The sequence below is a fragment of the Dermacentor silvarum genome, chromosome 8, assembly GCF_013339745.2.
Source record: "Dermacentor silvarum isolate Dsil-2018 chromosome 8, BIME_Dsil_1.4, whole genome shotgun sequence".
In the NCBI taxonomy this organism is placed as follows: Eukaryota; Metazoa; Arthropoda; class Arachnida; order Ixodida; family Ixodidae; genus Dermacentor; species Dermacentor silvarum.
In genome coordinates, this window is record NC_051161.1 from 144413737 (window position 1) to 144435327 (window position 21591).

Consider the following 21591-nt stretch of genomic DNA (forward strand, 5'->3'; position numbering starts at 1 on the left):
AGGCCAGAACCACCTTGTCGTTATGGGGGCATTCGATGGGGTCTAGGACTTCACGATTAAGTTGGAGGAGGACATCCTGTGCGGATCTGTGGGGGCGAAACCCGAACATGGTGTCCGCAAATGTGTTATGGTCTTCCATGAAAGTAGACAACCGGTCCCGCACCATCGTCTCCATTAACTTGCCCACACAAGAGGTGAGAGAGATGGGGTGGAGGTTGTCCGGATTTACGGCTTTGCCAGGTTTAGGAATAAAGGCGACAAGTGCTGTCTTCCAATCGATAGGGATAGGCACTTCTCCCAGCCAGATAGAATTGAAGTATGCCAACACTGAATTGTACGGCGAGTTTGGTAGGTTTGCCAGGAGCTTGACTGTAATTTTGTCCCGTCCGGGTGCAGTGCCACGTTTCATTTTGGCCAGGGCTGCCTTCAGGTCATGGAGCTGGAAAGGTTGATCCAGCTCGGCATTCTCAGAGCCTGCATATGAGTATGCCGTCCCTCGGGTATCCTGGGTAGTGCACAGGTATTGGTCCCTGAGCTTGTGTGCTAGCTGAGTTGTGTTACCAGCAAAGCCCTCGATGGCGCGCTGCAAGTGTTTCTGCGTTTCAGTGCGGGTTTGTGTGGGGTCAATGAGGGCGCGAAAGAGACGCCATGTGTTTCGGCTGGACATTTGTCGCGCAGCCGTATTGCAGCGGCTAACCCAGTTCGAGTCGGCGAGCTGGGCCGCATACTCTGCCGCCTTCTGGGTAAGCTCTGCTATGCGAGATTTTAGTTGCCTATTGTGTTTCTGATGGCGCCATCGGCGGACGAGGCTGTGCCGGGCTTCCCAAAGGTGGAGGAGGTGGTTATCCACATCCGATACCGCCTCTGAGAGTTTGATGTGTGTTTCCGTAGAACGCAAGCTAGAAACCAATTGCTGGGACCAGGCCTGGTAGCCGTGCGTGTGTATGGGAACAGTGTCCTGCCAATTTTGTCTGAATTTCGTCCAATCTGGGATGTGGGCTTGTTTGAAGGGTCGTGCCATGGGGCGTGTGCGAATGGTTGTGTTGATGAGACAATGGTCGCTACCGAGGGTTTCCTCAGTATTGACCCAGTCGGCGAACTGAATGTTGCGTGTGAAGGTCAAATCCGGACAGGTGTCCCTGGTCACGGAGTTGCCAATCCGAGTTGGGTGGACAGGGTCAGTGTGAAGAGTGAGGCCCAGCGTGGACGTAAGCTCCGCCAACTTGCGGCCACGCTTCTCTTCACGGCGGTACCCCCAGACCCGACTGGGGGCGTTGAAGTCGCCCACAATCAGGAGGGGGTCCCGGCCCGCAACTCTCAGCGCACGACTGAAGAGGTCCGCGAATGAGACGTTTTGTAGTTTTGGAGAGCAGTATACGTTGAGGATGACGTTACGGGCGCCAATGTGGGTAAACGCCTTGGTCCCACGGTCCACTGCCGCAGCTCCAGTCTCCGCCGGCCGCGCTGAAGGGCACCCAGCCGCAGAACGCGCGTTTCTCGCACCACTGCTCGCGCGTCCGTCACCTTCCGCGTCCACAGTTGGCTCTTGTGTCACTATTCACGTCATCGTTCCCACAATTATTTATATATATATATATATATATATATATATATATATATATATATTCATTTGGTGTGACCATCGTGCAAGGAGGCTCGCACAGCGATAATTATTCGCGACATGTGCACTTTTCAGGGAATTTCTCATGAGGTGATGAGAGGGAAGGGGGTTACACTTGTTATAATATACAGGAACAGTGCTTCCGCAGCGTTTTCATGGATACTTACTATTTGGTGAGTTTATCGCCTGCAGGCGCATGCTTCAAAATGAAGGATAACTTCTCAAGAACACTCCAATCCTTCGAAGTGTTCACTACACAGAGCCCTGCCCGACTCCTATCAAAACTCCTTGGCACCCAAAATCGTCCAAAAGTATGGGCTAGCCAATTTGACGGTATTTGAGAAGCAATTCTAAGTTGAAACAGAATAGCCAGACACCTGAAACTGAACCTGCTGTTGAGCGCTGTGTGCTTGGCCACCTAGTGCTTTCGACACAAGCCTGTTTCACATGCAAGTGATTGAGCGAACGGAGCGAACAGCGGCGCGGCGCTGCGAAGCTTTTCGCGAGGTTTCGTTTCACATGCATTGGCGCCGCGCATTTTCCACCGCTGCGAATATAGTCCTACGCGCAGGCTTTCCCGACTAGTCCTCCACTGGTCACGTGGCGAGGCGAGCCGTCATTGGTTCGGAAGCGGTGCTGCCGCGCTACCACTCCTGCCGCCGAAATGAAATTCCAACTTGCTCGAACCTCGCCACTCCAGCCGCTAGTGCCGCCGTTGCCGCTCGAAAACGGTTTCTGCGCCGCGGCGGCAGGAATCGCGAGCGTTTTCGCTTGCATGTGAAACAGGCTTTAAGCATTGTTTTGCACAAAAATAAACCACACGGAATATGAATGCACATCATTTTATTGCACATAACAGTGTAGCGACACGACCACCTCCTCGGCTTAGCACTCATAATGTAAACGTGTTTATCAGTACATACAACAATATAGCCACTTCGAACAAATTCCGTGCACTACATGCTACAATACTGTTATGAGATGTGTGCTGCTGCTGCATACATAGGCTTGTTGCATGTGTATTCTTACTTTCGTTATAAATCAATGCATGTGTTATATCATCATCATCAGCAGCTTATATTTATGCCCACTGCAGGACGAAGGCCTCAGTGTTATATACCCGTAACATATGAAAAAAAAAATACTACCTACGAAATCCTACGTGGCTCTTCCTAACTTTGCCAGATATTGAGATCGCAGATGTCGTCGCATGTACTTTCCCGTGTCCGTCTTGGGAATGCTGTCGACGAAGATGACTCCTCCGTGTAAATGTTTGTGGAAGGCGGCTTGTTCTGCGCAGAAAAATAAAAGCCCGCCTTATGCCACCCTTTTGAATGTTCGCGTGTATGTGAGAACAAAAAAATATACCTATTCATTGCTCTAAGCGTTCAACGAGCAAAGCAAGTTGTTTGTTTCGGTTACTATAGTGACGCACGTTTATAGCTGTAGCGCCAAAGCAAACAACCGGCTGCCAAGGCGTGTGTTAATCCGTATAGTGCTGCACTTATGAACGGCTGACGAACTTTTCTAAAAGGAGGCGCTCGGGCGGAGAAATTACCTGCATATACCTTGCAAGGCTAGATCCACCAACAGCCTACAACATCCTCCTTTTCCTTGGTGGCTACGGCGTTCCAATGTAGAACACGTAACCACGGTTTGAATTCCCTAGTACGGAGGCTGGATTTCTAAGGCAGCGATATTCAAGAATGCTCGTTTGCCTAAATTTAGGCGCACATAAAAAAAATCAGAGTGTCGAAATTATTCCGCAGAGCAGCACATGGCGTCTTTCGTTTTCAAATTGTTGCTTGACGACGTTAAACTTTACGAGTCAATCAATCGGTCGATTAGCAGAAACCACATGTAAACAATTAGAATGCGCATGCCACTACCTTTTCTGTCAGGAAAAATAAGAGGATGACATAGTCCGCGTACTCGGGGCACTCTAAAAAAAGTTCTCAAAAGCATTTCTAGGTATGCTCCTAAAGCTGCATCCATATTACACGAGCGATCTACACGTTAATCGACAAGCGACTGCAACAAAGAAAGCTGAAGTGCGTACGGTCTATCAAAAAAGTAATCAGCTCTGTATACAACCCCAAATTTAAACAACCTGTGCGTGACCTATATTTTACCATTGTTGTGGATCTGCGTGTACGTTTTTTGGCGCAGTTTATATGGATCACTATCCATGGTAGAAGCAAAGAGCCTGAGTTTAGTATCAAAGAAAGAATAAATTGATGCCTTGACAATGGACATGGAATTGTTCAGAACAAGATAATAATTCTGATATAGAGAAGAAGAAACAGGGCAGATAAGGATTTGTTTCAGACTCTTAAAGAATTAGGTAATGAAATTGAGTGGTATTGCGACCATCACGCTATAACGACTATGTATTTCCAGGAAAATCAGCTATGGGTTCAATGAGCTTGTGACTAGTCTCTCTTGAGATTGGCGCCCCAGAGGTTTGTAGAATTTATTGGAGAAGAAACTGAAAGGACACTGTGAAAATAATTGCGCATTGACCAAAGAACACCGTGCCAGGATGGTTAGGGAAGCCACAGTGGAATATTTAAAAAACTTTATAAAAAAATGTCGCAGTTTCACACGAAAGGCGAAGCATCAATTGCGATAGCAACTTAGAAGAGAGCTATACGGAGTAAGGATAGTAGTTTTATCAGCTGTACAAACTTGGACATGCAGCAGACCAGCAACGCGCAGAACTGTTGTCGACGCCGTCGCTGTTTTGCCCGCGTTCGCACCGAACGCGCGCATCGTTGGTAACTGTTGCCAGGGCCTCTGGGGGCGGGCGGCTCGGAGGTTTTCGACGAGATCAGAACGGGAAACTCGTCGAGCAGCGTCGGAAGTGTTTATCACCTTCTCGCCTCGCAACGTTTTTATATAAATACGCATTTGGTGCCGCAGCTAAGCGTCGCCTCCCCTCACTTCCGTCCCCCCACGGCCTTTCGCGCGACGGAAGAAGTCCCATTTGCTCTATAAATATGTTGATTATAAAGGAGGAAAGAGACGCTTAATTCTGCAGCCCTTCAGGGAGCACGGCGCAGCACGCGCGTTTGTTCTCCGCCGTGCGTTGGCTCCCCGTGAAAGCGCGCTTCCCTCGCGCCCTTTCACTCGCACACACAGCGTCCGGCGCGCGGCGACGATTTCATCGCCATTGACGTCATACGGAACGTCACGGCGACGGCGACAGCGACACCGACGGCAGAAATCCTCTTTTAGTGTCCATACAATTGCTATCGTAATAAAACTTCAGCACAATGTTAGACTTCTTGAGGCAAGCAGTGCGAAAAATTAATTGCTCAGCAAACTGTTCCCCTCAAGTATATCACAAGACTTCTGCCTGTTCGTAAGTATTTCGCGCAGTCCGTAGTCGTAAGCTTTCCCGACTTGTGATTTTTCTCCTTTCTGAATAATTGACACAAATTGCAGAATTTCTCTTTATATCTTCGTGACCATACTGACGAATTTTAATGATAGAATGGTAGCTTTCACCACCATTTAGTATGCATTAATAGAAAATACATCGATACTTCAAAATTCCTACTTTTCCACGTGAGCTCCCCAAGGGAAAAGCCACGGACATGCATTATTCAAGGACAAGCAGGCCGAATTTTGTAATGACGCTCTACCTGTTTCATACTTTCTTCCTTCATCAATAAATCAGATGCCCTCTCAACGCCGTTGTCATCTTTGCTGGCGTCTAGACTTTTACGCATGATAAGAAGTAATAAGAACGGAAAACGAAACTGTTATAGAAATGAGCTGTCTCTCCCCTGAGCCATTTTCAAACAGCAGTGAGTCTCTTCGCCTTCGCGACGACGTGATGCAACATGTAGCCACTCCATTAATGATGGGATGCCTTATTTCGTAAGGCTTGTTAAGGCTGGGGTCCACATCAGGTGCTAAATTTTATGTTCTTTTAACATCACTTCAGTGTCTAGTTTGGCTGGCTGCTCAATTTGTCGGCGATAAAGTGCACCAAAATAGCGAGTAGCCGGTGGGTGGTTGCTGTAATTGCTGACAAACTTTTGCCATGCATCAGGTTAGGCACTCTTTTCTCTTAGCTTGGCGTCTCACTGCGTGTATTTACCTTTCATTTTGGTCAGTTTATGGTGGCGCTCTCCCTTTTAATCGGCCATAATTTACCAGCGTGTGCACCTATGTATAGTAATATACTTGTCAAACGTAGTTGGCTGTCACTGTAGCACTTAGGATTATTCAGTATTATTTCTTTATTCTAGCCTTTTCACCGACAGTAACCTTCATGCATATAGCTCACAGAAACGTAAGGAAGTGTGCTGTACGTGACTGCTTCTTTTGTGGAATTTGTCGAAGCCTAAAAAAATTCCACTCGGCTTTAATTACATCATAATTTGCGATACATATTCTTAACTACCGAGGTACCGCGCGGATATAGCCTCAGTGCTCATGCCATCGCTAGCCCAAATTAGGTACTCGTAATTTGGGTGAAAAACTGGGTTTGCTAAGTGACGAGACAACATCAGGCCAGTGATAACATAGACGTACAGGCTCTGTGCGATTCGACTGAGGATTAATTACAATGAAGCGAAAACTAAAACACGCACACAGGAAACAGAATAAGCCTGTACATCTGGTTGATACTGAATAAGTGACCTAAATTCGCGTCATTGACTCCCGTTGTGAGTAAATCACTTCTGCGCGCAACAAGTCAGCTCTGTAGCTCGCGCTGAATTTTCAACGTGCATGGAAACCAACTTTCTCAGGTTACTCAGTCGGCTCCTAAATACAACGTGCTCCTAAATGGCGCATACACACTAGTTGAAAGAAACGCCTCCGTGTGTCTGCCTTGCTGCGCTAACGCATCTTTACTTTGTTCATTCAAGGCATGGCCACAGCTGTCGTGTACCCTGTGGCTGTTTGGATGATCTGTTAGGATCGATCTCTTGAGACTACTCGTTTGGTTAGCACAATACTGAAGCAAAATAATAAGCGGGCTGGTTGGTTAACGTAAATTATGAGAACTTCGTAGAAAAACAAAAGGACAAACGACCACATGATAAAGCACTGATTCGCAACTGGGAAAATTATTCAAGAAGCTTCATAAATATTTATTTCATTTACTTATTTAGTAAATACTGCGGACACGAGGTCTATGCAGCGAAGACAAAAATAAACAAACGAAAATAATGAACAATACATGTGAGCACAAAAGGTACTGAAGTGCGAATACAATTGCACAAAGCAGCGTGCGCGATTACTTCTATTTGTGTGTAAGTTAAGATTCTTCAATAAATGTTTTAGGTGATAGTTCTTGTGTTTCTTCCGCCTTTTCGTTGTGCTAAACAAATGCCCATAATGAGTAATACTGAACTGGATTGAATCAACGCTGAGTGTTTCTCTTTGATGTCATCAACCTTCATCGCACCTTTGCCTCGTCCTGTGCAAATTCTAAGTTTGCCTAGAGTGCAATGCAAAGCGTAGACACAGACGAGAAACAACAATGGACAGCATTGCGTTATTGCTTGTCTCTGTCGGTGCTAGCCTTGCGCTGTAAACGTATTTAGAATGACCCACAAACTAGCCCAGACCTTTTGCCTTGCTAAGTTATACCTCCTGTGCAAAGTAGAAGACTAGAGTGCATAAGCTAATGCTGACCTCATACTTTCCTTCCTTCAAGTACCCTACCCTTTTTAATGTGTTGTGCTAAAAGTGTAATAACATCAATACTATGAACAAATTAAAGTGGTAACTATATACCCTGTGAGGACTGTTTCTCACCCGCCACGAGTTGCCTCAGCTCCTCTTCGATGTGTCCATGTGCGGATGATTCGGCCACCACAAAGGCGGTCGGTGCCTCTCCAAAGTCGGGGTGCTCGATCCCCACTACCGCCGAGTCCACAACGAGAGGATGGCGAGACAATAGCGCCTCTATTTCCGCTGGCGCCACCTGCTGGTCGAGACACTTGATCATGTCTTTGACGCGCTCCACCACGTGCAGCTGGCCATTGTTGTCATAGTAGCCAGCGTCACCTGGGCCATCACAAGGAGAGAAGAAAAAAAAATTCGTAGGCTCGATACCTTACATGATGAGCTGTCCCAGCGGTTTCTAATGTGCGACGATTTTTTCGAAGCCTTCCAAGCGTTCTGCAATCGGATATAGCACTGTTTTTAAATGAAGTGGAAATCTTGGCCTCTCTATCGGCATTGTTAAGACATGGTTACAGCGCAAGAACTGGTAGAAGCATTGAATGGTGTAGTTTACTTCTACTGCGTACTCATTGCCGTCATGTATTCAGGAATTTGATGCCGATGCGCGTTGTGACTAAAAATCCTATGAGAATGTGAGCTACTTGATCGCGTTGCAAAACGCCGCAATCACACGTGTTTATGAAAAGAATAACAGTCGAGATCGCAAAGCAACTAAGAAAAGTGCGCTTTCCTAACATGTATTTTTTATTTATCCTTGCTTTTTATGTTGCCCCTAACCATTATTTGCTAAAGATTTTGGAGGGGATTGCTCCAATTCTACAAATTATAGTAGAAAAATATAGCCATAAGCCAATCACTAATTACTAATGATATTTTCATGCATGGTACGATACAGCAAGTAATAAATAGAACTCGGCTCTTTGCGACACGGAAGGCTTCGGTTGGACGTTTATCCGAGGGAGACATGTAGTGGTGTGTACAGGTCATTAGCGATGCCTTCAACAATTGAACAACGGCTATTCTTCCTTTTTCAGCGACAAAATTGACAGGTATTTAGACATTAATGGCTGTTGTTTTGATGTGGACGAAGATGTCACCTTACCATGCTCGCAAATTTATCCGACCTTGGGGTTATTTCACGCGACAGCGAGCACAGCCATCTCCCTTATCAAACAACACCCCAAGCCTTGGCTTCTGTCTGGGATCCTTCTTCAGCACGTGCTAGCTTGTTTTAAGGAATGACGCAAATAAAGACATGGAAAGAAGAGAGACAAGGCGCATGCGCTAACTTTCATTTACTCTGTGTTTATTTGCGCTACTTTTTTCCTTTTGTCGTACCTAAAACACTTATACTCTACGTTCTCACGTTTTAAATATTTCGTGTTTTTATGTTATAGATGTCGCTGTCATTAACTACCAATTCGACTTAAACTACTACGTTAGAAAAGGCTACCCATAAGAGTAAGTAAATAAATAATTGAAATTTGGGTAGTATTCAACCGATTCCACCTTCCAAACGCTTTCTACGGATATCGGTGGTTGTTTCGTTTTTATTACTGTTTTCTTCCAGCTGAAATAAAATCAAGTTTAACAAATATGTTCAATTGTTCCACTAACAGCATACAGCATCACCAACTATAATCTATAATCTTGTATTTGTATACAAGTAACTAGGCTGGAATAACATACTTATGTTCTGGGGGTTTTACGTGCAAAAAGCATGATATGATTATGAGGAACGCCATAAGGGGGAATTCCTGATTAATTTTGATGGCTTAGGATTATTTAACATGCGCGCAATGCATAGTACACGGGCGTTATAGCATTTCATCCTGCGCCCTCGAGCTTAGGAGCGCAACGCGGTAGCCACTACCCCACCTCGGCGGGCAGCCGCGGTGGCATAGTAAACATAAACAAAATTGCCGTCGCAATGTTGGTTTACGTTTTTTTTTTTTTTGTACTCTCTTGTCGGGGCACCCGCCGTGGTTGCTCAATGGTTATGGTGATTGGGCTATGAAGCACGAGGTCGCGGGATCGAAGCCCGGCCACTGCGGCGTCATTTCGATGGGGGCAAAATGCAGAAAAACACCCGTGTACTTAGATTTAGGCGCACGTTAAATAACCCCAGGTGATCTAAATTTATCTGGAGTCCCCCAGGACGGCGTGCCTCGTAATCAGATGGTGGTTTTGGCAAGTAAAACCCAATAATTTTTTTTTACTGTCTTGTTGGGGCAACTCTTCAAAGCATCTTCAGAGCACTCTTGTTCCAAGAACTTGTGGAGCTTACCACTTCGAAACCAGCGATGTTCATCAATCACCTCTGTAGTTGCATCGGGTCTGTTGTGATAACCTCGCATCAAATGCGGTGACCTAAAAACAATCTCTCCTGTTTCACCAGGTCCCAGTGGCTGCCCGGTGTTGCTGTCCACTACCTGCAATATGCAATTGCAATGAAAAGAGTGGACAGTAAAGTGAGTTTCTCATATTCCGCTTTAAACGAGAGTGCGAACAACACGGCAAGCAACCATAACAGAAAGATAGATATTTCCAACATGAACTGGCTCAATTATGCGTACGGTCAGTAACACGTAAGCATACGCTGTTTCCTGCAAGCACGTGGTACTCAGTGATCGCACAAGTATTACAGATCAGCGCACAAAAGTTTAGTTTCGACTTCATCGCTTGTCAGTCTGTCTCACCTGTCGGGACTAGACGGCTGTTGTTTGAGCACAGGTGCTTTAATGTTGTTTGAGATACAGACATTGTTAGCTCAAATGACAACGAATGCACTTATAGTGTTCCTGCAGAAAATAGGCCTCAGTGGTACTCCGTAGATACCTTTATGAGTTGGAGCATTTTGTGCGCGTACATGTGTTATAGCTCATTCACGCTTGCGATCAAGCAGCGAACGACTGACCCAAAAATGTTGGTTATCGAGGAAGGCGACCATTTGCGGCCACATCAGCTTACCATTGTCATTGCACTGAAAACAAAAGTCTACAACCACTGCATTCTACCGGGGCTAAAATATTGGGCCGAAACTTGGAGGTTAACAAAGAAGCTGGAGAACAAGTTAAGGACCGCACAAAGAGCGATGGAACGAGAAATGGTAGGCGTAACGTTAAGAGACAGGAAGAGAGCGGTGTGGATCAAAGAGCGAAACGGGGATCGCCGATATTCTGGTTGACGTATATTAAGAAAAAAAAATGGAGCTGGGCAGGGCCATGTAATGCAGGCAGATAACCGGTGGACCATTAGAGTTACACAATGGCTGCCAAGGGAAGGGAAACGCCGTCGAGCTAGGTTGAAAATTACGTGTGGTGTTTAAATTAGGAAATTTGCAGGTGCAATTTGGAAACAGCTAGTGCAAGATATTGGCAATTGGAGGTCGCTCGGATAGGCCTTCGTCCTGCAGTGCACATAAAAATAGGTTGTTGTTGTTGATGATGATGATCATCATCATCCTCATGCGGCCAGTTGCTTGCTTGGTCGAGCGACGTTTGTGAGTCGCTAGTGTAAATGAGCCGGCAGTGTGTGTGGGTGGGTTTTGTGTTTGTTTTTCTCTCACTCACTTGCTTTCACTTCTCACGAAATGACCTGGAGTATCATGTCAAGCCTGTCGCTAGGCTAACCTCTCCAGTTGTAAGTAATGTTACTTTCGCTATCTACCTCAAATAACCCGAATGGCATAAGGTCGAGTGAGTGCGTCAGAAATTAAAAAACAACGTAACAAAACAACCAAAATAAGAATAAGAGAGACGCATAAATGCGAACACGTAACGAATGCGTTCTTTGAAGGGAGCCTCGAATTTATTTTATATACATTGCAGCATGGGAACAGGTTCGTTTATGAAGTTCGTTAATGTCGGCTGTGCTTAAATTCTAGCGTCAGTGGGCCCTGTTATTTTCCCTTTACATACAAGGGCCCATCTCTGCTGCAGAGAAAAAATAGAAAATATATTCAAATCCAAGGCACACTTTCGAATATACGTGCAGCAAAACTTCCCTAAAGCTGTTCATGAAATGCCATAAATTTGCCAATTTGAATCCTGCGTCATTGGCGTAATAGAGACTGGCGCGTGCATACACGTGCTCTCGTGTGCCCTTGCTACTCAATGTGACAACTTTTATAGGACCTTGTATTTCTTCATTTGTTCTTATTTGTTTTAAATGTACTTCCCGCCTATATCCCTTTTACCCAAAGTGAGGGACGACCAGTGGCCCGTTGTGACTGCATGCCATGGTATCAAAATTGTTATCTTACCTACACGTACGTGGCTATCACCAGAAAGAGGTAGGTGGCGTTGGCACGATAAAAGTAAGCGTGCCATTGTAGCCTAATGTTTGGAAATGTAGGAATAGAAAGGCTAGAAAGGTTCACTTAATTAAAAGAATCGTGCTCCTGATTACCTATGTTTTCTGCAATGAGGATATTTAGGTATAATTTGTTTTATCGGTGAGTATTTCCGTAGAAAATAAGGCCAGCAGCCTGGGTACCTAAAAGGGTGTCAAGATGGTAGTTCTGTCCTGCGTGCGAGTTATTCAGCAAGACAACCGGACCCAGCCTGCAGCCACGGTCAGGAAAGTCCCAGATGATTCGCAAAGAAAGTTTAGCTTGAAAATGTGCGTGATTTCTCGCAGCATGAAATCTGTTGACTACGGATTTTTGTCAAGTTAAAAAAGGTCGGAAGGAATGATTTGAGAAACAAATCAATGGTTATTGCGTTTAAGAATTTCTTGGAAACGAACATCTGCGTCGACAGTTTGGTCCATGCTGAAGGTACAGGAAAGGGCACCCTATTGCAAAACCCAGTATCCAGTGCCTAGTGCCATGCCTGATTATGGGCCCAGTGTCGCGCGCTGGATGCTGGGACGCTGGCAAGGCACGGCATACTGGGAGGTGCTGGGTGCTGGTGCGAAATGCAGCTCTAGAGCGAGAAATACGTGGTTCCTGCTACCTTGTATATTTTTTCAAATACAAAAAGGAACGGAGAGCCTTCTACTGCAATAAAAAAATACAAACAATAAAATTTTTAAAGACTCGAACCCGCCCCCCCCCCTACAGATCCCAATCCCAGTATCCTATACCTACGCCACGCCGATTCGTGAGTATCGATTCATAATTTGCTATGCCAACACGGAGACACAGTTGCAGTATTGCACAGTCGTTTCACAGTCGTTTCCCACAGACATGGTAGATGCGCTATCGCCCCGCAACTAAAACTTACGCCTCTATCAGAACGAAAACGTTGCTGTGCGTATTGCATAGTATGCCTGGAATGCTGCAACACCTATTTGCTTTTGCAATTGGAATATTAACTCCGGAAAAAGCCTTAAATGAACCGCCGACCCGGGACGCTGTACGGGCGGTTACTGCCAATTTTCACAGCAGTTTCTTGTTCTTCGCGCAAAGTTAATCCAACATTTCCATAGCTCGACAATGCATTTCAATTGACACGTATATGTAGTCACATATCTCCATCACAGAAGCGGTCGGTTAATGCGGCTGGCAGCCTTCGGCGACAGCACATATACGTATGTTTATAACACGTCACACCGGCGCTCATCGCTTGTTGTGCCGACACTGTAGATAGGAAAGAATGGTCTGTTTAAAGACACCGATGGGAAAGCTGAACTACAGGGTGATTTATCCTCGTTAGACTTGCTGATTCCTCAGCCCAGACGCGCCGATAGAGTGTAGAGGGACTCAGCGGGTAAGGTAGGCATAACCTTCACTGGAAGTGAACGATCTCTGCGCGGGTAGCTGATGAATGCGAAAATGTTTGTATTTGAGCTTCAGAACCTTTTAACTATTATTTTTAGCACACTAAGGAAAGTGGAAGCGCACAAATCGCCTCAGCTTTGTTGTCGGTGCGATAATATCAATCAGCGGCAGGCTTCCTGAGGTCCGTTCGAACACGTCTTAAAGACAGTTGGGTTTCATGTCGACTGCACAACACTGCTACAACTGGCAGTCATCGCTTGCGTACAAAGTACTGGAAAACGAGGCGTTATCTGCGTTTGCAGTAATTTCCTTCACGAATGCAGCTATCCGCAGAGTCAAAAGAGAAATGCACAAAGCGAAAGTGATCTTCAGTGTCGCATATGCATGTGCATGCAGCGCATGCACCTTGATTCCAAGCTGCAACACCGCCGACCCGAAACAGACATTTATGACCCCAAATTATAGCGCTATTTAGGACAGGAGTCTGTTTTTTGCACAGGACATGCCTATAAAATTGTATCAAGCATTTAATATTCAACAGCCCCTATACTCCGACAGTGCGGCTCAAACGAAACCAGCGCAGTTTCCAGTACGAGCCAGCGAACTCCAGCGCGTGTACAGCGCACACCAGTGCGCCCCAGCGCCATAGCAGTGAAACCAGCGTCTCGTATAGTGTGACCCCGCTCTTGTCCAGCGATCTCACCAGTGTTGCAGTGGCAGTGCACCAGCGTCGCCAGTGCCATCCAGTGTCAAAAAACGCGCTGGTTTCGCACTGGAAGGCACTGGAAGACCCTGGTTTTTGCAATAGGGCATGTACTTATTCGAGAAACAAAGGACCTAATAAAGAAACGACAAAACATCAAAGTGTCCAACTCAAGAGATCAGATAGAATTCGCTGAACTGTCAAAACTGATCAACAAGAAGAAAGTAAGGGATATTCGATATTATAACGTGGGAAAGATTGAGGAAGCCGTAAAATATGGACGCAGCATGAAATCAGTAAGAAGAAAGCATGACATAGGACAAGGCAAGATGTATGCACTGAAAGATAAGCATGGTAATATCATCAGCAATTTAGATGACATAGTAAAAGCAGCGGAAGAATTCTATACTGACCTGTACAGTTCCCAAAACAATCAAGGTACTTTCGTTCGAAATAGTGATCAACCGGATGCAGAAGCTCTTTCTATAACTAGCGATGAAGTTAGAAGGGCCTTTAAAGACATGGCCAGGGGAAAAGCGGCTGGAGAAGATGGAATAACAGTAGATTTAATCAAAGATGGAGGAGATATTATGCTTGAAAAGCTTGCGGCCCTTTATACGAAATGCCTCACAACTTCAAGTGTACCAGAGAGCTGGAAGAATGCCAACATTATACTTATCCATAAGAAGGGAGACGTTAAAGAATTGAATTACCGACCCATTAGCTTGCTTTCAGTATTGTATAAAATATTCACCAAGATAATTTCCAATAGAATCAGGGCAACACTTGACTTCAGCCAACCAAGAGAACAGTCTGGCTTCAGGAAGGAATATTCTACGATGGATCATATCCATGTCATCAATCAGGTAATCGAGAAATCTGCGGAGTACAATCAACCTCTCTATATGGCTTTCATAGAGTATGAAAAGGCATTTGATTCAGTAGAGATACCAGCAGTCATAGAGGCATTGCGTAATCAATGAGTACAGGAGGCATACGTGAATATCATAGCAAATATCTACAAGGATTCCACAGCTGCCTTGGTTCTCCAGAAGAAAAGTAGAAAGTTACCTATCAAGAAAGGGGTCAGGCAAGGAGACACAATCTCTCCAATGCTATTCACTGCATGCTTAGAAGAATTATTTAAGCTCTTAGACTGGGAAGGCTTAGGAGTTAGGATCGACGGCGAATATCTTAGCAACCTTCGGTTTGCAGATGACATTGTCCTATTCAGCAACAATGGAGACGAATTACAACAAATCATTGACGACCTTAATCGAGAAAGTGTAAGAATTGGGTTGAAGATGAATATGCAGAAGACAAAGATAATGTTCAATAGCCTGGCAAAGGAACAAGAATTCAGGATCACCAGTCAGCCTCTACAGTCTGTAAAGGAGTACGTTTATCTAGGTAAATTACTCACATGACACCCTGACCATGAGAAAGAAATTTACAGAAGAATAAAATTGGGTTGGAGTGCATACGGCAGGCATTGCCAAATCCTGACTGGGAGCTTACCACTGTCGTTGAAAAGAAAAGTGTACAATCATTGCATTCTACCGGTGCTAACATATGGGGCAGAAACTTGGAGGTTAACAAAGAAGCTCGAAAACAAGTTAAGGACCGCACAAAGAGCGATGGAACAAAAAATCTTAGGAGTAACGTTAAGAGACAGGAAGAGAGCGGTGTGGATCAGAGAACAAACGGGGATAGACGATATTCTAGTTGAAATTAAGCGGAAGAAATGTAGCTGGGCAGGCCATGTAATGCGTAGGATGGATTACCGGTGGACCATTAGGGTTACAGAATGGATACCAGAAGAAGGGAAGCGCAGTCGAGGTCGGCAGAAAACCAGATGGGATGATGAAGTTAGGAAATTTGCAGGCGCAAGTTGGAATACGCTAGCGCAAGACAAGGGTAATTGGAGATCGCGGGGAGCCAATACAAAAATACTTCCTCACTTTCTTTAGAACTCTTACCAACTTTCTATCAACTTTAGTAACACTCTATGTACTTTTACTTTCTATTAACACATGTTACAAGAAAGTTGGTAGGATCTGTCTTTACTTCGGTTTGAAGAAAGTTTGTTTAAAGAATGTTTAAAGAAAATTGTTAGGCTCTGTTTTAACTTTCGTTTGTAGGAAGTTTGTTCAAAGAATGTTTACAACAAGTTGGTAGGCTCTGTTTTTACTTCGGTTGAAGAAAGCTTGTTTAAAGCAACATTAAAGAAAGTTGATAGGCTCCATTCTTGTTTTCACTTGAAGCAAGTTCGTTTGAAGAAAGTTTAAAGGAAGTTTAAGGAAAGTTGGTAGGCTCTCTCTTTACTTTTGTGTAAAGAAAATTATAACAACTGTATTTGTTTCATTCATGTGCTCATTTAACACCGCAATAAAGAAGCATAACGTGCAATATCGGTAATACAATAATTAGTACGAATAAACTAAGTGTCATACTGACAATTGCTTCCTGCAGTTTAAGAGAAACCGAGGAGACAGAATAATTTTTGTTATTAGGCGTGCATATATAATTAGCAGAAGCTAAGGTAAAATATCTTAGCCTGTCCCAGTGAAATTGTATATAACGCTTTCCTACTTCAAAAAAAAGGTTGTTCTACACTGACTGGTACTCGAACTCGGGACTTCTGCGTGTGAGGCAGAGACGGTACCACTACTCCCATATTACAGTAGCACTAGCAGGAACTGTGCAATACCTAGACTTTCTGACATGTCGCAAGGCCATTTATTTGTTTTCACGACGCTTACCTTTTTTTCGGAATTCGGCTTCTTAAGAAACCTTTCCTTTACGATTTGATGCAAACTATACACAAAACTCTCGCAAATGCAGTACCTGCGGTCACTGTTAAAAGAGCCTTTCTTTTCAAAACTGCGGGTGATTGTTGTCTTGATATTGTCACGTAGTAGTGACGCTGAATTCAACAGTCGTAAAACTGTGTATCACGAAACTAATTCTTTATTGGGCGAACCTGTGCCCACAAAAGCAAGCTACACTCGAAGCACAACGAAAGCGGCGAACACAGTCGGCGATCGTCGAAATCTCATCAGCGGCTAAACGCGTCGTCTTTTATACCTGAGTCATCGAAGGTTCCAGATTAATCCCTGATGCCCGCGGGCCTTCCAAAAAGTTCTAGACAATTCGCGTCGGTTATACAATCAGATAACATAAGCGTCGGTGAAAACAGGCAACGGAAAGAAGCATCGATAACGTTCTAGAAGCTTCCGATGCATGCGCGTCCTGCGCCGAGCGATAACGTTGAACACTTGTTAGCCGGTGGAAAGCGGCCACCGGTGAAAGATAAACATGTATACGTGTCAATATATTGGCGGGATTCGTGCGGCAGCAAGGATTCCGTAAATGCTTGCAAGGCACACAAGTGAATAATTTACGATTGTCAGTTTACTGAGTAGTCAGTTGTGTACCTGGCATGGCCCTATCTGTTTGTTTACACGTGCGTGCAAGCAGTACGCCTGTTGCACTTCAGCCGAAGCTTCAGCTGCTGTAGCACGCCAGCCATCGCCACGTTTTGTAACCTTTATTCCTGACGCTAAGAGGAAATATGGTCTCACCAATTCAAGATGAGGGCACATATTCTCGAAAACATTACACTTGGCGCCATAATTATCGTGTATGTGGGTGGTGATCACGGATATGTGCTCGGTAAGTGTCACATTAGCCCGTAGACCGTCCGTCATTTCAAGCAGACGGAGCCGCACGGGCGGCGCGTGGATTGGCTCATGCTTCAGCTACGACTTCCCTTGAGTGACAAATGCGAATCTCGAAGGCTATGCTCCTGAAGCGATGCGAATCGGGGAGGCAGGTTCCTTTTCATTAACCGCAGTGTGGCGCTGCTGCAGTGTTTGTTCAATAAATCCAATCCAATCAAAGTTGCTGTAGCTAATGGACCACGTTGGCTGTGCGCGAGTGCTTGTTGCAGTGAGGCGGTAGTTGAATTTTATATTAGAAGTACCTAGACAAAATGTGCTTCTTATCGTGTGCATTAACCATCGCACAACCTCTGGACTCGTGAAACACCGTGTGTTCGCCGTGTGTTTCGAGCGATACGCCAGTGTCAACAGTGTCTTACAGCGCCCGTCCGAGCTGCTTTTGTTCCCGCCTGCCTGCGCTCTCTCGTGAAAAGCCTGGTACTGGGGCTTCATCACAGTGTATGGAAGAATTTGTTGTAGGTTGTGCGTTCGTCGTGCTGTAGTTCATCGGCAGCTCTACAGTGTTTGCGCCCGAAAGAGAGTTGGTGCCAAGGTACCTGTGGGACGAAGGAGTGTTTGCTGACTACGTCTTGAAAGGTAAGCAAGTTTGGCGCTTGTGCGCGTTGTTGTAGCTTATGGTTCATGTAATGAGCTTTGTGTAACTAGAGCAGAGCGCATTCTGAGCGTAAGTTGTCCATGCTTTTACAAAGGTGCGTACAAAACGGTCATTGCCTTGTGTGTTGTAGGATATGTTTCTGTAATATGCAATCATTTTATTGTGTGTGCCATTTTCATGATTTCTAGTGGCAAATCACTTGCAATTCACTTTTGGTCATCTGGAGGGCCCTCAGTTTAATGAACTTACCTTTAACTAGCCTCCTCTGAGCTAAATATAACTATGACTTGAGTAACTGCATGATATACTCTGTCAGATTGCCTTTTTAAGATAATCGTTGAGAAGCATGAGGTCTCGAGGTGTTTCTCTTTTTGTCAATTTTATTATGCATTATTGTGAAGCTCACTTCTCACACTATTGCCTGTGCGCCTATATTCTTCCCTCTAATCGGTCACACTTATGTATTGCGTACCGTACTTCATCTCTTAAAATTAGCATACAAAAAGCAAGATTTTCTTTATTAGGTAGCTGCTGAATCCCTAGCCACTGTATGAGCAGGTAATTCCTCAAGCATATAACAAACCAATAACCTTTTATGTGACAAGTTCCATATGCACCCGAAGTGTAGGTTGGCTTCAAGCAGGAAGCTGGTATCCTTTGTATTTTACAGAAATTTGAGGTGGTAACGCAAACTGCTAAATCACAACAATCCGCACAGTGCGGTATAGTTGCAAGCCACCACGACAGTGCAGCTGAACGCAGAGTGTTCATAGTTACATTGGCACTTTTTTGTCTGTGGGCAGTAGTTGCAAGCCACGACAGTGCAGCTGAACGCTGAGCGTTCACCTTTACATTGTTTTTTTTTCAGCGTGTCTCTGCCCTTCTACAGTTGACATTGGATAAAGCTTGTTCTTTGCTGTCACTTATCTGAAATGCAAACAATCCCTTTTACTTTTTCTTTCATATTACTTGTCAGCTGCCTAATACACAAGCTTCCGGTGACATGGTAACAGTGCTGACTACTGCCCAGAACATGTGTGCATCTGTGGTTTGTGGTACCACATGCTCACTACCTCGGATTTACTGAGATGTCACAAGGAAGCTTGCTGCATGCTCAAGCTGCCCGGCACTTGGTGGAAGTATTGAAATAGTCACTTTTTAATATAATAATTTGTTGTGGTTTTACCAAATTGAGTTTTCAAACTGTGAATAATGCACACTAGAGGGTCTATAAAAATGTTTTCTACGTCCTAAAGACATGGTTTAGGCAAAAAGTGCATTACACATGTCATCCTATTATTGAGTTCGGCATATCTCGCGGAAGCCGTTCTAAAAACTTTGACTATCTTTACTGCAACTGATTTACAGGTACTTTACACAAGTGTACGGTTCCTACATGTCACACATGCATATTATGTGCAGCAGTTCTGCTTCAGCAAACTTCAGTCATTTTTTGGGTGGCATTCCAATACCCACCAGGACGTCATCCAAAAAGAAGCTTTGCACCCCAGAGGTGTGAATACCATTCTAAGTATGTGTGGCAAGGCAGTCAGTTGAAATCTTCGTTTTGATTGTGGGTCATTTGAAGTCAAATTCTTGTGTATGACTGCATCATGCTATCTCGTCCAGATACAATTCACAAGGCTAACTATTATTGCATTTTTCCTCCTTCAGGCTTGCAGCAAGAGGGATATCAAGAACACGGGAGATGTCAAGACCGCATTATAGTCACTGCTTGCTTGTGGTTTCTGAGGGCATGTATGAAAGGGTTGGAAAATAAACATCAGTGTTTGGAAAGATTGGTGTGTTTCGCCAACACGTACATACTTTTATATGTACAAGGTTGCATCAGAACAGTACCAGACAATTTTTAAAAATGCTGGAAAAAGTGGATAAATGTCACCAGGATGTTTCTAGGGCGAGTTACAGAAAGTTGGAAACAAGTTTCAAGAACGTTTCTAGAGCAAGCAACAGAAAGTTAGAAGAAAAGTTACAAGGATGTTTCTAGGGCGAACAGCAAAAAGTAGGAAAAAAGTTACTAGGATGTTTCTAGGTCAAGCAACAGAATGCTGGAAAAAAGTTACAAAGATGTTTCTAGGGCGAACAGCAAAAAGTAGGAAAAAAGTTACTAGGATGTTTCTAAGAAGTAAAAAGATGCCCTGCTTTTAATGTTTGAGGATGTTCATTCATCGTTTAAGGAAAGTTTGTAAATAAAATTTTAATTGAGTATCGGTGGCCAATAGTCGACAGGATGTTGGTATGAAGTATTGAGGAAGTTTATAAACGGTTTGAGAACTTTCAATAGACCGTTGGTACGTTTTAGTAACATATGTCTAAAAAAATTTAATTGAAAGTTACTAGAATTTTTTGTAAGGGAGAGGCCTTCGTCCTGCAGTGGACATAAATTTAGGCTGATGATGATGTACTTATTCTAAGGGTGAAAGTGTTTATAAAATGATGACACCACCGCAAAGCGTATTATTCTCATTGAACAATGCGAGATGCGCTTTTCTAGGTTCCTAGCTTTCCTTAGCCCTCTAAGTTAGACAGGCACGTCTAATATCCTCTCCTTGCATCAACAGAAAGCAGACTGTGCAGTACCAGAATTTAATTTACCAACTCATAATGGCTCTTGTCCTACACTTATACTTCCTAACCTATTTCTATGTTTCTTAGGCTCCTAAGAATGAAGCGTAGCTCTGACCGCTACGAAGCGGATCATCCGAAATATTATGAGTGTGAACCTACCGAGGAAATTCTCTTCGCTCATTCGCCATTGTTCGGCAGGGGAGTGGAAATAGTGCTACCGCCGGAATGCGCAAGAAAAATAAAATTGCTCGTAGAAAGGGAAGAAATACCCCTGCACTATTAAGTGCAGTACTCGCGTTAAGTGTAACTGAATAATACGTTTTCCTATCATTATCTCAATTAATTGCTGTGCATGCGGTTTGTACTCAGTACCAACTTTGAATGCCAGCTTGACGGCGGCGCAGTTCTTCAGTAATCATAGATTCGTTTGCTATATCGACCATGTACAAGCCAATGGTGAACCGATCATGGGTGTCATAAATTTGTGTCGCGAATAAGAAGTTAAATTGCTCGTGCGATCATACATCACTTTCCTACCTTGTATTCCACCATCGGCAGTGGATGACCTACGCTGAGGTGGCTGTGGGTGTTCGGCGGAGTGATGCAAGCAAACCCGATGATTTCAGACAAGCCGTAACCATTCCGTAAGCTCGTGAGTTGGAATACCTGCAAGAAATTTGCCCGATTTTCGTCACAACCGACATGTGCGTATAGAAGCTTAGGAAATAAACTCGATGAACAAATTTGCAGACAAGACAGCAGTTCAGTGCAAGAAATCATTTGCATCGACAAGTACGATAACCGGATAATAAAACACCATATTGCCGAATCCAGAAAGAAAAAGATGGAGCAAATTGTAAAGATATAACAAGTGCTCAAATACGCCGCAATAATTTCTTCTGTGTG

At 44.4% G+C, this 21591-nt stretch overlaps 1 protein-coding gene across 1 annotated transcript; it reads right to left on the minus strand.

Moving 5' to 3' along the window:
• Positions 1 to 2679: 2679 nt before the first annotated feature.
• Positions 2680 to 21350, minus strand: LOC125947805 (uncharacterized). The gene is made up of 4 exons (XM_049673185.1): positions 21223 to 21350; positions 9618 to 9762; positions 7400 to 7651; positions 2680 to 2913 (listed from the first exon to the last, which is right to left on the minus strand). Exons 1-4 carry the CDS (start codon positions 21235 to 21237, stop codon positions 2780 to 2782), a joined length of 546 nt encoding a protein of 181 aa, XP_049529142.1. The 5' UTR covers positions 21238 to 21350; the 3' UTR covers positions 2680 to 2779.
• Positions 21351 to 21591: the final 241 nt, after the last annotated feature.